At 39.6% G+C, this 16,029-nt stretch overlaps 1 protein-coding gene across 3 annotated transcripts in view; it reads right to left on the bottom strand.

Annotated features, from left to right (window-relative positions):
• The window catches only part of prkcaa (protein kinase C, alpha, a), a 137,204-nt gene that overhangs the window by 52,148 nt on the left and 69,027 nt on the right, over nt 1–16,029 (bottom strand). For all 3 annotated transcript variants that reach the window (XM_044113812.1, XM_044113814.1, XM_044113813.1), the window contains exons 4-5: nt 10,424–10,535; nt 7,831–7,959 (exon numbers count right to left, since the gene is read on the bottom strand). In XM_044113812.1, coding sequence (XP_043969747.1) covers nt 7,831–7,959; nt 10,424–10,535 — 241 coding nt within the window. The remainder of the gene's footprint in view (nt 1–7,830; nt 7,960–10,423; nt 10,536–16,029) is intronic.

Genomic DNA, 16,029 nt, shown 5'->3' on the forward strand with positions numbered 1-16,029 from the left:
TCAACAAGAGAGCAAAATGTATTTATGCATTTATTACCAGTTTCTCTCACAAAGCCCAAAAGGAGCAAGCAGCTCCCGGAGGTTTCAGTGCATGTCCTCATATGTTCCCCCCAGTGTGAAGAATAAATGAGACACTAAGGGGGGGAAATGCCCTCTTCCAAGTGAATATCCCTCCCTGGGATATTGGCTGTGAATAAAAGAACAATAGTGTTACTGAAACAAATACGAGGGTGGCTTTCTCAGCTCCACCAAACAGAGGAGAGATCTGTGTAGTAATGCAATATAAACAGCAGGAAACAAGCTTAGTCGTGTCTATCCTCCAGCAAAAAAAACAACAGAAAAACATTTTGTCTTGCTGAGTTCCTCCCCAGTTCCATTTCTCTCCACCCCAAACAACAACAGACTCTTACAACTTATGTCTTGTTTGGATTCTGTAGACTAATTTCTCTCTCTCAGTTTTTTTTCGGGGTGAGTCATTATTTAATTTAGCTATTTGAGTGTCTGCAGCCAAAAAGTCTGATTGTCTGGCCTGGAGTTCATGTATGGGGTTTTAGGACCAGCTGCTTCCCCTGGCATCCATGTCACTTCCTGCTGGACATTTTGGCTCTGGCCAGCTGATGACTCGGAGGCCGTCACTGAATGTGTGTTTTCTGGTTTCGCGTCCTCTTCGTTTTGTTTCACGGTGTCAAAAGTCCCAACATTTCATGTCTGTCTTCAAGTCAGGAAAATGTTCAGACAAAGTACGGATTCTGGGGAAACTCCAGCAAAACTAATTAAAAACAGGAGGAATAGTTTTTGGAGTAATTTCTTGCACTTGCTTCCAAGTTTGTTTCGATAAAATTATTTCAGAAATACGAATTTGTACATAAAATAACATTAGAACAAAAAGAAATTATTTTCAGGATTTATTTCTCCATTAACTCTCATTTGAACCAATTTCAGTTCAGTCAAACAGGGTGCAAAAATTTTATTGGAATTTTCATTCAAATTAAATTGTCATTGGTATTTGAAAGTTTTGTTTTTTTTGGGGGGTTTTTTGGCTCAGCTGACCAATCAATCTTTTAATTTAATGAGAGGGGATTTGGTTTTGAGTGAAATGTTTCCCTGTTTTGTGCTAGTTAAACCCAGGGATTTTATTTTCTTCAGGGGTATTAGAGTATAGGAGTAAATAGCAATGCATGGCACACTTCTCAGATGTTTGAGATAAAAAAATTAATTATGCTCTGCAACGTGTCAGGCAATGATAAAAGTCTAGAGTTACAGTGAGGTTTGTGGTTGCAGTGTGACAACAAGTGAAACGCTCAAGTGGTTTGAAGACTGTTTGCAAGACACTGTTGTTTAGTAGACACCCATTAAAAGGTTCTGCCATCATTTATTGTCCATTATGAGCCTTTTCAACCCCAGGATTTTTGACAAATATGTCAGGGAATCTTCAGGTTTCACCAACTCAAATTCAAAACCTTACTAAGATCAATATGGATTCAATTTAAGACTCAAACAGAAATGTACAAAAGATGATCAACTGACCATAAATTTGAACTTAGTGATGATGGATGTAAAAAAAAAAAAAAAAAACGCTAACTAGCTAGCTACTAACGGTGTAGCTAATTAGCGTTAGCCTCGACCGCCTCGAGTCCCAGAAGGAATAAAGATGTGTGCAGGTGACTCAAACTTTAGCCTGACAGAAAAGTCTTGAGAAAAAAAATGTAATGGTTAAGACTGGTGAAGGGCTGAAACGATTCGAGTACCTCAATTATCAAAATTCCTCGAGGAAAATGTTTCTGCCTGGAAGCTTCGTTAAGTTATGTTTTATTATGTAGCGCACCGTGTTCCACCCGGATCATCATTTGTGGGGTTCAGCGCTCTTACTTCCACCTGAGTTGTTGTGAAGCGCTGGCAGCATGGCTTTGAGTTGTGCAGCGTTTTGCCAGGGGTCCGGGGAGAAATAAGGACTGTTGAACCTTGCGGTGCGACGGTTGGAGTACGACAGCGTCTGTGGCGTGGGAATCGTGTCATCACTGTTTTGGAGCGAATGGTAGGAAAGGGAGAGACAAAGAGAGAGAGAGAGAGAGAAGGATCCGATTCCTCGGACAATCGTAAAAATATTCTATAGGGTGCTCGATTACTAAAATATTCTTTTACAACAGCCCTAGACCTGTGTTTAACGTATGTAAGGCCGGCTTGAATTTTTAAATTGCATTTAAGAAATTTTAAGGCTTTAATGTCAGACACATGAATTTGAGAGTTTCTAAGGGTGAACGGACTCCCTGTTCATACGGACTAAGGCAGGTACACCCTAACAAACGGGTTACACTTGTGCCGTAAAAACTGTCCATGATGTAAAGTTTCCTCTCTCCCTGTCATCCGCTACACTTTCTTGCCACTCTGCATCTTCATGTAACACAATTCTGTTGGCAGGCCTGTCTGCAAGACGTCCACAGCAGCTAATGAAATCTGAAATGCAATCTGGCCTGAGTGGGCCGCAGGCTGGGACAGCAGTTCTACACACAAACACCTACCCACAGACACAAGACCAATGAACATGAACGGGGCAGCATGCATGAGCTCACATCAGGAATACGACTCGCCGCAGATCCTCGGTAATCAGTCGGTTTTGCACCAAACAAACACGACGCAGGTGATAATAGTGGTTCTCCTCCCCATGCTTTTCACACGTCTATGGTCACACACACGCAGGTGTGAAATAAGCATGGAAGTTTTGGAAATGGAGTACACACAGTGTGTTTTTTTTTTTTGGTTAAAGACACACAGCTTAAACCCGACATGTACTGTACATTCTCTGTACAAAACGATTTCCTTATTATCTCAGTTTTGTTTAGACTAAAACCTTAAGTCGTTACATAAATGCATACAAACAATTTCTATTTGGTGAATGCCGCAGTAACGGAAGATTTATGAGATTTGTTTGTCAGAACGCCATGCCTTTAAACAAACAGAACAGAAAGCTGCCAAATTACCAACAGATTGGTGGTTTTTTTTATATGGGCTACATGGGCGGTTGTCCAGGGCGGTACTAGAACAGATAGTGGGGGTGGCAAGATGCTTAAGGCTACCGATAAAGGAGGCATACTTATCTGTCAGTGAAGTGTTGAAAAACACTTCATTCCTCTCATTCATGTTCAGTGAGGAACAGGCAGCTCCTGACTGCGTCTAGAAAATATGAAGACTGTTTTACAAGCTCAATGCAGGACTGCACTACGTTCCTTACCAACAAGTTCACCATGTTAGTGCCTGCACCCTTCGGGTTTTGTAAGAAATGCTCATAAGAGCCATGAACAAAGCACTAAAAGCCATGTGAAGATGCTAGCGCTAGCCGGTAATAAAGCTAGTTTATCATGGGGAGCAAGTTTTGTACCCTTTGGGCTAAAAGGCCACTTACTAAGGAAGAAGCTATCATTTCAATTTCAAGATGAAAAAGCCAGACTGGAGTTTTCAAATGGACTACAGGAAGAAGATGTTTGTTTTCCTGTATTTTGATTAAGCTTAAAGTGAAATTCAGGCCACCCATCAACACCGCAATGCTACATTTGAAGTAAAAAGAGGTAAGCTTCAAAGCCTCACACCTCAAACACCCACACTGAATTAATGCTGTGTGGGTGTTTCACTGCAGAAGGGGCAAGTGGACCTCACAAAGCAGATTGTGATGCAAGCAAAGAGCTTTATGTGAAAATATGGAAGCAATATCACAAGAAATCAGCCATTAAGTTAATATTTAGGCACAAATGGGTCTGAACATACCACCAAACTGGCCACAAAAAGCACTTAAGGGCAACAACGTCAATGTTTTGACTTTGTCAAATCATTAAAATTCCTGATCTCAATCAAACTGAAAATGTGATGGCTGAGAACCTGAGTAGGTTAGTTTTGTCAAAAGAAAAGAAGACAAAATTCAAGGTGACTATTTTGAGAAACTCGTGGGAAGATGAAAACAATGCGTCAGTTTAAAAAGAAATTCTACCAAATACTACTTTACATTCACACCAACTTGAGAATTTGATGAAAGTTTTAAAAATTCCCTTAAAAACCTACCGTGCTCATTGTCCAGTGTTGGTTATTAACCTAACTGACCCAAAACACACACACAAAAAAGTTGTGTCTTTTTATGCAGTGTGTGTAAAAACCTGATTTCATCAGCGGTTGTGCAGATTGCTGTCTAAGCACAGAGTTTAAAAAAAAACAACAACAAAAAAACAAAAACAAGAAGAATGTTGTTGGGAGAGAAGAGCCAAGAAACCCAGAAGGATCATATTCGCGACTGGCTCTATAAACCAAACGAATGTGACTGTTTAAAGGAGGGGAGAGGAATTTGTCAACAAAAACTGCTCATATCAGTTCAGGCAGAACATGGCTACATAAACACAAAACACCAAAACCTCTACTTGGATTCTTATGGCTATCTAGATTCTTATGTCTGCACAACGTTATGAAGATTCCTGCCGAGTGTCAACGCGGCTTTGACCCTTCGGGGAACGAACACCAACAACAAAAAGTCCCTCTGGAAAATGCGTTTCTGGGGGAAAACACATTTTCCATTTGTGTGAGTGAACGGACAATGCTTGGCCTTACTTACTGCTCTGTAAGTAAGGCCAAGCGAGCTCCCTCCGATTCGAAATGGTTTCGGGACACTTTTACAGAAGGCATCTGTACGATATCTGGCTTTGGAAGGCAAATATGTGTCCAAGGACAGCAGGCGACAGGTTTAACTTGATCTGACACAGAGTTTGCATGTGTGACGCAACGTCAAACATCTACAGAGCTGTCAACAATCGTGTTTATTTTTAGCAATTCACTGCCAGGTGACTTATTGTTTTTATCGCTATTATCTGTCTGCATTTTAAAAGGACAAATGCGGACTATGTCGAACTGAATGCTGAAATTAACTCAAGACGTTTCAGCAAAGTATCACACGAAGAGCTAGAACTTAACCAACCCAGGTAATTATACCCTTTTTATTTTCCTCTTTCCACGTTTTAATAGGTTTCTTATTTGGTTGAATAATGCAGGTTTAATGTCACGTAAAAAAAATGGACAGAGAATAATTTACAGTAGTCTCATTTTTCTCCAAGTTTAGGAACTTAAAATAGGAATGCACCGATCCACTTTTTTTTTTTTTTTGACTTGCGATACAGATACAGATATCCGTATCGGCCGATACGATTCGTATCGGCTGATAAAAAATAAAAAAAAACAGCTGATTTGACTTTAAATGTTCACAGACATAAAAGTACTGAATTACAAATTTATTTGCTAACGCTGCAGCAGTACAGCACACTTAAATACACCAATAGCTTCACAAGCTTGGACAAAATATAAAAAGGACTTTAATTTGTTCTGTCAGTAAAATTAGAATACATCAGCCAATGTGAAATAAATAGTAGAGAAACAATAAGTTGACTACCTCAAACATTTAAATAATAAACGGCAACAGTTTATGTTTTACACATACTGTTGCAGTTTCAAATGGTTCAGGAAGTGCACATAAACTCTAAATATAATGTAAAATAAATAATACGCCTTGACTTAGACTGAACAGATCAGCCCTCGTGGATTGGGCAGATTGTCAGCGATACTCAATCTAGAGTTTTTATATATATATATTTGGACCGATACAGATATAAATACCGGATCGGTGCATTTCTAACTTAAACATTGATTGGCTCTTCAGTAATGCGTGACTGGAGTTTCCGAAATGACAGTAAACATTCAGTTGGACATCGATGCCTCATTCATTCATTGAAATGTTGGCCAAGAACTGTGCAGAATAAACCAACCACTTGCAAAGCAAACACACACAAACATCGTTTTTTTTTTTCCCCCTCCTCTCTCAATTAGTCGTTTCCTAACACGTACCGTAAGCCACCATCACACTCCGTTCTCCCCGTTGCCTCTGCTGACACTTCGATCAGTCGGTGAGGTTCAGAGCCAGGGCCCTGCAGTGCACTGACCCCTGTCTGCCAGCTAATTGAACCATAATGGGTGCTCGCCGTCAACTCCATGCCGTCCCTATTGTTCAAGCAAATGTGCTAATGCTCTATCATTACAGCTGGCTGATCTACAGCCGCCCCTTAAAATAAATAGAAAAATGGCTCCTTCCAGGAGAATCGGGCATCAAACCTTCCACTTCCTGTGAAGGTTTTGCTTGTTTATGAGAAAAATGAGAAAAATAGGAAGTAAAAACGTACAACTTAACGAATGGTTTTGGCGAGTCACGACGCAAAAGAGCTCCACATTTCTTCCGCTCCAATTCTTGTTTTTGATTTCTGCGCCGATTAATGTGAGATACGATTCTATAACGTAAAGATAGTTCCTAAAATCTTTACCGCAATCAAACATGAAGATCATATGAATGTAGCTTAACACACAACAGCAGCAACATTTGAAAAGACACTCAAGAATCTTATATAATCATTTGACTCCATGAACATCCTATTAATAGTCCCTCATTAAATCTTTTAATAAGCTCTGTAGGTGTTTTGTTAAAAAACAGAGGCATCAGTGACTAAAATGACCGCGAGGGCCACAGATTTGCTCACACAGAGTAGACGTCAAATACCTTGTGATTGCAAAGCAGTTTATGAGGAAAGAGAACAGATCCTGGTTTTGGAGAAATTACTCTACAGCAGAAGCTGAGGGACGCACCAAGAAATCTGTTGGGGACGGTTTAGTTTGGTCTTAGTGTGTCTGCACTCAAAAAAATCTTTGTTAATGTCAGGAATATTAGATACGTATCAGATAAGAACTAAAAAGAAATTAAAAAAAAGGCACTTTATAATTTAAAATATTGCAATATTGACAGTCAAGATGAACACTGGAATGGGCAACATCTAATGTGTTCCTCAACATAAATTTGACATTTTTACATAAACATTTCTGTTAGAGTGGACATTCAAAATCATCATTATATATATATGAAATATAAAGATGAAGAAAAAAAAAAGGATTAACCAATGTTTTGGCCTGACTGACACAGTCTGGTTGGAAACTAAAAATGTGATCCATTGGACCAGTGAACACGCTAGGCCACACTCTTCTGTGTGGAAGTTGCTGGGGGACCAAGACCCAAACTTGGCCATTTTCCGTTTCAAGTGTTTAAAAATGAAAGAGGAAGCACAGAATCAAGGAAGGAAGGTACCCGAAAGGAACCTGTATTTTGAACAAAACATGTTAGTTGTTCATTTATTCACTGCTAGCCGCGTTAATCGTGATAGTCGATTAACAATATGATGCTGAACATGGCTTAAAATGTCAGCTCAAAATTATTTTTTTCTTTGTTTCAAACCTGGTTTTAACCCACATGGTAAGATGTTGCCTTCAATCCTAAAATATCTAGGTAAAGATTACTCAGAGGGGAGGGTTTCATTATAACGTTTATGAAAGTAACTTAAATCAGAAGGTTTAATTTTTTCAAGTGTTAAAGCTCACAAGTTTGCAGTACACCTCAGACTGGAGGGTCTTTCACAGAAATAAATATTTCAGTTTGCTTTTAGGTCCATCAGCATCACTATGCAACACGAAGCAAATTGTGGTAGTTTAAAAAGACAAACAGAATGGCTGTTGCTGACAGTGAGGAAAGTGCAGTTCAGGTTTATTGGAGGATCCAAGTTGATTCTTAATGTTTATGTGAGATTAGAAAACCAGGAACCCGAGACAAAAATAAAGGATTTAAATCCATCTGGGTTTACAAACTAAACTGAAAAAAAAAAAACAAGCTGTACGAGCAACAAGAACGTTTTTAATCAATTCGTATTTGCTATTCAAGCCCATTCAATTTACCTAGTGCTAGAAGAGAGGGAGGGTTCCAGGCCTTACCTTTGACCTCCAGCTTATCCCCGGTGACCACACATTTCAGGTAAAGGCGGCCTCTTTTTTCGGTGTGATCCATTCCGCAGAGGCTGGGCACGTTCATGACACACTGCTTGTGGACGTTCATGTCGCAGGCTGTAGGGGAGGAGACGACACAGAGGAGACGAGGGATCAGGGCTTAACACTGCAGGCTGAGCCGACACCGCTGTGGAGTTTTCATGAGAAGGTACGGCAATAAAACTGGCCTCGCCACAAAAATGGGACAAAACAGCAATTTGCAAAAAGCAATCTGTTCACCTGTGCGACTTTTCATTTTGTTTTATGTTTCAGCGCTGTGTGGGAAAAAACCCCAAAAACAAACCAAAAAAAACTTCCAGGTTTACTTCAGCCACTTCTACGCCTGTTTTTGCTGACGTATTTCAATCTCGTTTCGTGTTCGGAGACGGATTGTTCTTGGGGAAGCTCGGTGAGCGGCATGAGGTAACAAGGTTACGACCCAAAGTGATGGCTGCGTGCACATCCTGTCGGTCGGGCAGCTGAGCCGACGCCCCTCCCTTCCTCTCCTTCCTCCTCGTCGGGGATTGAGAGCGATTACATCGCCGTGTCACTCGGTCAGTGGGATAAAAACCATAAAAAAACAGCTTCAGCAATCTCCAGTAGGACATTTTATCTCCTATTTTGTCTTCCTGCCTAATGGTTAATGGCTGATGGAACAATTTAAGACAAATGGTCTACTGATATACTGGGGAGGCATATTGAGGCAAATAAATACATTATATTGTATCATTACACATGCAAACCTAAGAAATAGTATTGATTGACAGCACTGAGACCCTCCTTCTGGCTCTAATTGGTTGTTTCCGACCACAAGGAGGAGCCAGAGGAGAAAAACTTTTTATGTCTCTTAGAGATTGTGACAGTTTTAAGAAATATAATGCTTATAAAAGTTACATACTTTTGCTTTCATGTGCCATATTTTTTTCCTTTGCAAAGGAATGGGTCAATATTTAGTGATTTTGGTTTCTGTCAGGATGTCCTGTTGCCAATTTCAAAACATCTAGCCAACCTCAAGTAGGAGCTGAAAAGCACACTGGCAGGAGTCACGACTTCTGTGTGAAGCACTCAAAGCAAGCCAAGACAAGGGGATTTCTGCAGCCTTTCGTCTTACTGCCAGGTTTAGTATCTAGGCAACAATACGCTCAACTAATATTGCTGCTGCACGAGTTCACAACTTACTCAGAGTTGTGATTCAGTTAGCGGATCATCTTTTTATCTCAGAGGATCGACTCCTTTTGACTTGATTGTTTAGCTATTTGGAAGTCGATCTCTGTTTCTGCAAATATTCTGTTGATCTGTGTTAGTGCGTAATGTCTGATTTCCGAGTTTGGTGTTACGAGCCCAATACCCCCAGCTTCAAGTGAGACCGGTCGTTTCCAGAGAAGGAACCTTTCCGGGTTTAAAATCGTAATCGTATTGGAGCCGATTGTCCTAAATAGCAGCAGATTGTTCTGGAATTTGTTGCTCAGACGGAGAACTTCACGAGTCTCATCATGTTGGGAAGCAATGAGCCCAGCCATCCAGCAATGTTTAGGAGGAATGCTGCTCCCAAAACTTGCTTACTGGTCTAAAAGTGTAAATGTTCATGCAATGCGAATCAACGCATTCCTGTGACTACCAGCTCCTCTACGATGGGAAAATATGTATTTAGAAAGATTTGGGTCGCAGAGTTTGCTTAGTAGCTTTTGTTTAAAGCTTATTATGTGCTTTAGCAAGGCATAAAGAAATGTATGAAGATACAGTGGAAACCAAATGTTTACTCTTTTGTATCGTTTATAAAAAAGATGAATCGTAACTTTTTCCTGACATCGAATCAGACTCTGTATTTTCTGCATTAGGTTAGATATGGTCATCAAAAATTACTTCCTTTTGCTAAGTACAAATATGTACACATATTACTTTCTTTAAGGTTGCATTTATTTAGAGCCTCTTCAGCTGAACAGCAAGGCTTGGATGTTTTTGGATATCCTTCCACAAGCTTCTCGATATTTTTGCTGGAATGTCCTTGAAGAAAAACAAATTGGTTGTGTGTCTTTTTATAAAATATCTTAAGTCAACTGTGAATATAAATCACTTAAATTACACATTAGAACTAAGAAAAAAAAAATTTATTCTGCTGACAAAGTGAGATTCAACTTATTTTTTCAGGTGCGTTCAAAAGTAACTTGGAAGACTAAGAAGTTATATTTCATTATGCCTTAAACTGGAATCATCAGTCAATCGATTTCCAGTAATTGACTGATTGATTGGCAACGCTGTTACAAAAGTGTCCGTTTCATGACAGTGATATGGATCGTCAAATGGTCTAAGCAAAATAATAAGTGTAAAGCTTTTAATACCAAAAGTTCTTCATGTCAGATTACAGTTGCAGAATCTGTGCGTGGCTGTGATATACAAACACAAACCTCATCTGAGGAAACACGTAGAGCTGATCTCTGCAAAACATCCAGAATGAATTTAAAAACTGATATTCAAAACTGCACGGTATAAGCAGATGTCCTTTCCTTTCAGAGTTCTTGGCGTTTCTTTAGTCTTTACTCACAGTCACACTTCATGCCCTGGTGGATGAGACCGTAGAGCAGAGAGCCGCAGTGATCGCAGAAGGTGGGGCTCCCGTAGGTGTGGATCTTGAACTTATGCTTCGTTCTGGGATCCTGAAGAGGGACGAAAGAAGAGGGATCGATATTGTTAATAATTAATCGAATGTTATTGTTAATATTCAGTCAAACTGATCGACAGGATCAAACATGCCTCCCCTCATTTCTACGTCCAAAACGAATCAAGGACAAATTATTTCATGTCTCGTTTTGCACAGCGGAACTAAAACCGTGACCTTTCAGGTGTTCTTCCTCCGAGTTTGAGAGTCGCGCATTCTACATTCGGGGAGAGCGACGTCAGGATGGACGGACTGCATCGAACGCGTCGCTCTGTGGGGGATTTCAAATCGACTTGAAGTGGAAGTCAATCAATCTGGTAGAGCCGAGGGGCAAATTACAGCCGAGGAGTTTCCTCTCCTTCCTGCCTCGGTCGCATCAGCAGGTGAGGAAGCCGCGGCGGATGGTTTGAATTCAAAAGCAGCAAAAAAAAAAAAAAAGAAAAATGAGCTAATTTCAATTCGGCTCACGCTTTCAGCAACATGAATCATTTACAAATTCTCCTTACAAAGAAAAAGTCGACCTGTTATGTCTTTTTAGAGCCACTATACCCAGCAAAAGGCTTTCTGGGTTTTCACAATGAATACCATGAAAAGAGCAAAACATTGCCAGAGTCGAAATTAGAAACGGACGATTTTAGTGTCTGTTACAATGTCAGAAGACTAAAGTGAGTGACTCATGCGGCGTATTTACTGCCTTTGGTGGATAAATTGTAAGTAATCTGCGTTTGTATGTGAAGTCATCATGGCCACCAAAGCCCTTCACTCATCATTTGCCTGCATTGAGCTGCTCCAGGCTTTTCCTCTAAATATTTGATCAGTCAAAGTGTGAAAATGCATTTAATGGACAGAGCTGGCACACAAATGAGTTCCTGACATATTGCTCCACAAACTGTGGAGATTTCATGGGACAGACCAACACAATCCTGAGGCGGACAGAAACAGATACAGGTTTTTTTTTTTGTTGTTGTTGTTGTTGTTTTTTGTTTTTAATCTAATCTGAACTTTGTATGTCTTTGCATTCAATATTTAGAGACAGTTGTTACCCAGTTTTGCGGTGCCATTTGTTCACTAGTGTAGTAAATCTTGGAGTTTCCTTCACTGAACGGCTATACATGTCAAAGTCATCACTCAGAGAATTCACTAACTCTTTTCCTAACTAGGAGGAATCTGAAGGTTTGCTCCACACACACTGCACACCACACTTTTCAGACTTTTACTCGGATCCAAAATTTTAAAAAACAAGACGGCCCATGCATCAAAATATTTCACGTATCGCATTGTTTATTATTTATCATGATAAGTTTCTTATTATGAAAAGGATTTTGATTTAGCAAATGGATGATGCTTAAACAGAAAACTGTCAGGAAGGTTAACTTTCCTCTTTTATCCACAGTTTGTTCGAAATGGTTATGGAAAATAAGGTCAAATGTAGTTTTTTTGTTTTTGTGCAGCTTTGTCACACATTTTAATGTGACTGGTGTCCCAAAGAAGAGCATTACCAATTGGAATGGTTTTCAAAAAACATCATCTCTGCTTGTGAGGCTGTGATTGCTGTCTCAGAAATATACAGTTGCCTAAAAACAAAGTCCTACATGGTTCCTATCATCGCTTTTAGCGTTGTCATGACAATACCACAAAACACCGCGATGACACTTTAACTTCATGTCGCCCAACCCCAGTACTGTACAGCTCTTAGTTTGAGTTTTTGGTATTTATACGACTTTTTGTTGGTTTTCATTATTTACTTGTTCCAAAGAAAGTGCTAAACCTGACCCAATGGCATTTGGGTCAACGTTGCACAGGCAGGGTAATTATCGGACGCAGCCGATTGGTGTGAAAGAGTGACTGACTACAAACAGGCCACGAAGTTGCATCGAAAAGCAAACACGTAAAAATAGTAATGTGAAAGTTTAGGTTACTAAAGGAAACATGAGGCATGACGGCGAGAGAATTTGGGGCTTAAAAGATGACGGAGTGCAGGTGAAGTAAATGAAAACAAAATGATTTCACCGCAAAAATATAAAATGTTTCACACTTTGGAGAATAAATTAAGAACAGGCCTTAATCCCCCCTGCAGGGCCGGCATCCATTGTCAATGTGCATGATTTGGTTATTCAAACAAGGTTGTGTTTAAAATACTGAGAAATATTTAAATCCGGTAAAAACAGGCAGACATAAACAAAGATACTGAAGAGCAGCCAGAGGTGAAATATTTGCATTTAGATCACAGATAAGAGAGGTGAAATTAATCCGTACTATAATACGTGACACTCTACGGTGTGAAAAAACACCACGAAGCAACACAGAAACTTAAAACGTCTAAACTGAGAAACTGTTCACAATGTAGGCTTGTTGAGGTGAGATGAAATTTTATTTTTTCTGTAAACACTATCAGTTTAAACAAGCGCTGCTAACCCATCCCTGGGTAAATATTGGTGTTGAAAAGAGCTTGTGGTTTGTTTTATGGGATATCTTAAACAAGCAGTGTCCTCCCTTTTTTATACCTCCAAAGGAAAACAGAGAGTCACACAGAAAACACAGAAACTAAACTAAACTAAAAAGTGAGGGATGCCAGGTAGAGTGAAAATGACTGAAGCTGTAGAGGCAGCACTTACTGACACAGTGTACACTCATTGTGACATTTATAAAGTAATTCATTTTAGTGAAGCATTCTTGAATGAAGAGAATAATGAAAGCTGACTCCTTTTTAAGTGCTGCCTGCTGCCTCACTCACGCTCACATTTCTAGCCCACTGTGAATCTTTTTTTTAAAGTATTTAGAGAACTAATACGTTCTTTCACCATTAAAAAAAAACAACAACAACATTTGCTGTATTCCGCACTCACTCTCCAACGTGAAACAGATTTAAACATAAAGTAAGTCGCCGCGTAGGAAAACGACGGAGCAGAGGCTCACCTTGTAGCTTTAGACAGATCTTGACCCATCATGGCCGTCATATATTTATCATATATTGAGGCAGAATGTATTTATAAACCATAAACCAACTGTTGAAATATTAAGAAATACAGTACTTGTTTCTGCATTTAATGGATACTTTTTAACATCTGATATAATTCGACACTACAGGAAAAAGCAATGCTTTAATGTGACTGATGAAGAACTATTTAAGCACTTATCTTGAATGCTATTTATAGGTGACCTTCTATATTCTAGAGGGCCACATAAAAACTTATAGCGAACCAGATTTGGCCCCCAGGCCTTCAGTTTGTCATAAACGTCTTAAACTTAACCAAATTTTGTTACATTAGAACTGAAAACTTGTAATATTTCATTGGGATTTCAGGCTGCATCGTGCACACAAAGCTGTGAATACTTGTAAAGTGAAAATGAAACAATGCATGGTTTTAAATGTTCTTTTTACTGCCATAAATCTGAAAAGTGTGGTGTGCATTTGTATTCGGCCACCTTTCACTCCACAATCCAGTACAAACCATTGGGTTCAGAGGTCATACATTTGTGCTTCTTCTTGTTATTTCTTTTTAAGGCAACTTTGATAAACAAAACAAACTTTAAAGACTAAGAAACACGCAAGATGAAATTGCGTGTGATGAAATTGATGATGAAAAGTTTAAAGCGGAGATGTTGGATGTCAGCGTCTCACAGAGATGTTCAAATCTCTGTTCAAATGTGTGTTTTCAGCACAAGTCGCTCCTGAGGCTTTACTCCTTCACTGGTCAAAGAGGAAGGATTTGTACTTCCACCTCCCAGTTTTCAATTCCTGCCATCCTTGTAATTTGTTGTAAGTTGTGCTTTTATTTATTTTTTTATTTTTTTGCCTTCTACGGAAACACAAAGTCACAAAAGCCACTTAAAAGCTCAACGACTTGAGCGCTGATACAAAAAACAAGAAATGACACAACAACTCCTCAAAGCTTTGATTCAAATCATATTTCTGTGCACTTTTTAAATCAAGGTCTCAAACAGTTCTGCTGTTTTGGCAAGAAATATGGAATTCCTAAATCCAACAGGGCCTGTATCAGTTCGGACAAAGACAGAAAGGAGGACTGCAGATGGGAGAGGCAGAAAAAGACAAGACAGCAGGAGAGACTCGCATGGAGCCACAGACAGCTGATCCTGAAGGATTATACTCCTCCTCCCTAACCTTTGTGTCCTCCCATCAGGGATGAATTAGTTATGGCAGCTGAGAACAATGCCGAGCTGCTGATGAACCATAAATTTCTGACAAATGCTATTTGAGCCTTTTAAGGGGGTGAAAGACGGTTTAAGGGTTCATGGATGGTGACAGCACAGAGCAAGAGTGATTACTGGTCAACTGTACTTGAGCCTAAAGAGGCACTTTATTCCAAATCAGTTCAAAAATAGTTTTTTGATCCCACAGGGAAAGGAAATGTTGTTATTCTTTATCCCTACAGAAGCAGTTAAAACTACTGCATTTGTTCAGGAAACAGACAATTAAGCTAAATAGATCATCTGCTAAGTGCCATGTTGTTGTATGAGCATTAACCGGCGTAATATTATCTGCTTAGAAGGAGATAATAAGAAAATTAATGCTATTTATCCATATATACACACATTTATTTCCCACTATTGCAATATGGATGGTCACCTTAAAAATATTTAAAACTAAACATTATTTGAACATTTAAAATGTATATATTTATTACTTGTTAGCCTCATAAACCAATATTAGAAAATACAATTAATTTTCATATGTTTACATTTGTGTACTTAATTGGATGGGATAAAAACTATGAGTTTATGTCGGATAAATAAATCCAAGAGGGTTTTCTTCAGAGGGCTGCACAGTGGCGCAGTTGGTAGAGTTGTTGCCTTGCAGCAAGAAGGTTCGATTCCCGGTCCGGGGTCTTTCTGCATGGAGTTTGCATGTTCTCCCTGTGCATGGTGGGTTCTCTCCGGGTTCTCCGGCTTCCTCCCACAGTCCAAAAACATGACTGTCAGGTTAATTGGTTTCTCTAAATTCTCCCTAGGTGTGAATGGTTGTGTGTGAATGGTTGTGTGTCCTGTATGTCTGTGTTGCCCTGCGACAGACTGGTGACCTGTCCAGGGTGAACCCCGCCTCTCGCCTGGAACGTAGCTGGAGAGGAACCAGCAACCCTCCTGACCCAATTAAGGACAAATGGTGAATAGAAAATGGATGGATGGATTTTCTTCAGTCACATTGCTTATTGAGAGATGTTGGTATATCCAAAAACTAGTTTGACGAGCTTAGCTAAGTGCCTTCAGAGCATGATTAACACTCTGACAGGATGTGGGTGATAAAACATTTCCTGCATTCATGTCGGTTCTGAACCTTGTAGCATTTAAAAGCATTTCGGGTCAGAGTTCCTGTTCTTTTGAAGGTAGTTCCACCTTTAACCTACACGAACATTACACAACATGGTTAAAGTTGTTGCTTGACTGAAGCGGCGGTCACACGGTCTATTACCTCACAGCGGACGTTAGAAAGTCTAAAAAGACAAAAACAAATGCACTTTTGTACCTGGGTCAAA

This window comes from Gambusia affinis, linkage group LG04 (assembly GCF_019740435.1).
Source record: "Gambusia affinis linkage group LG04, SWU_Gaff_1.0, whole genome shotgun sequence".
Classification (NCBI taxonomy): domain Eukaryota; kingdom Metazoa; phylum Chordata; class Actinopteri; order Cyprinodontiformes; family Poeciliidae; genus Gambusia; species Gambusia affinis.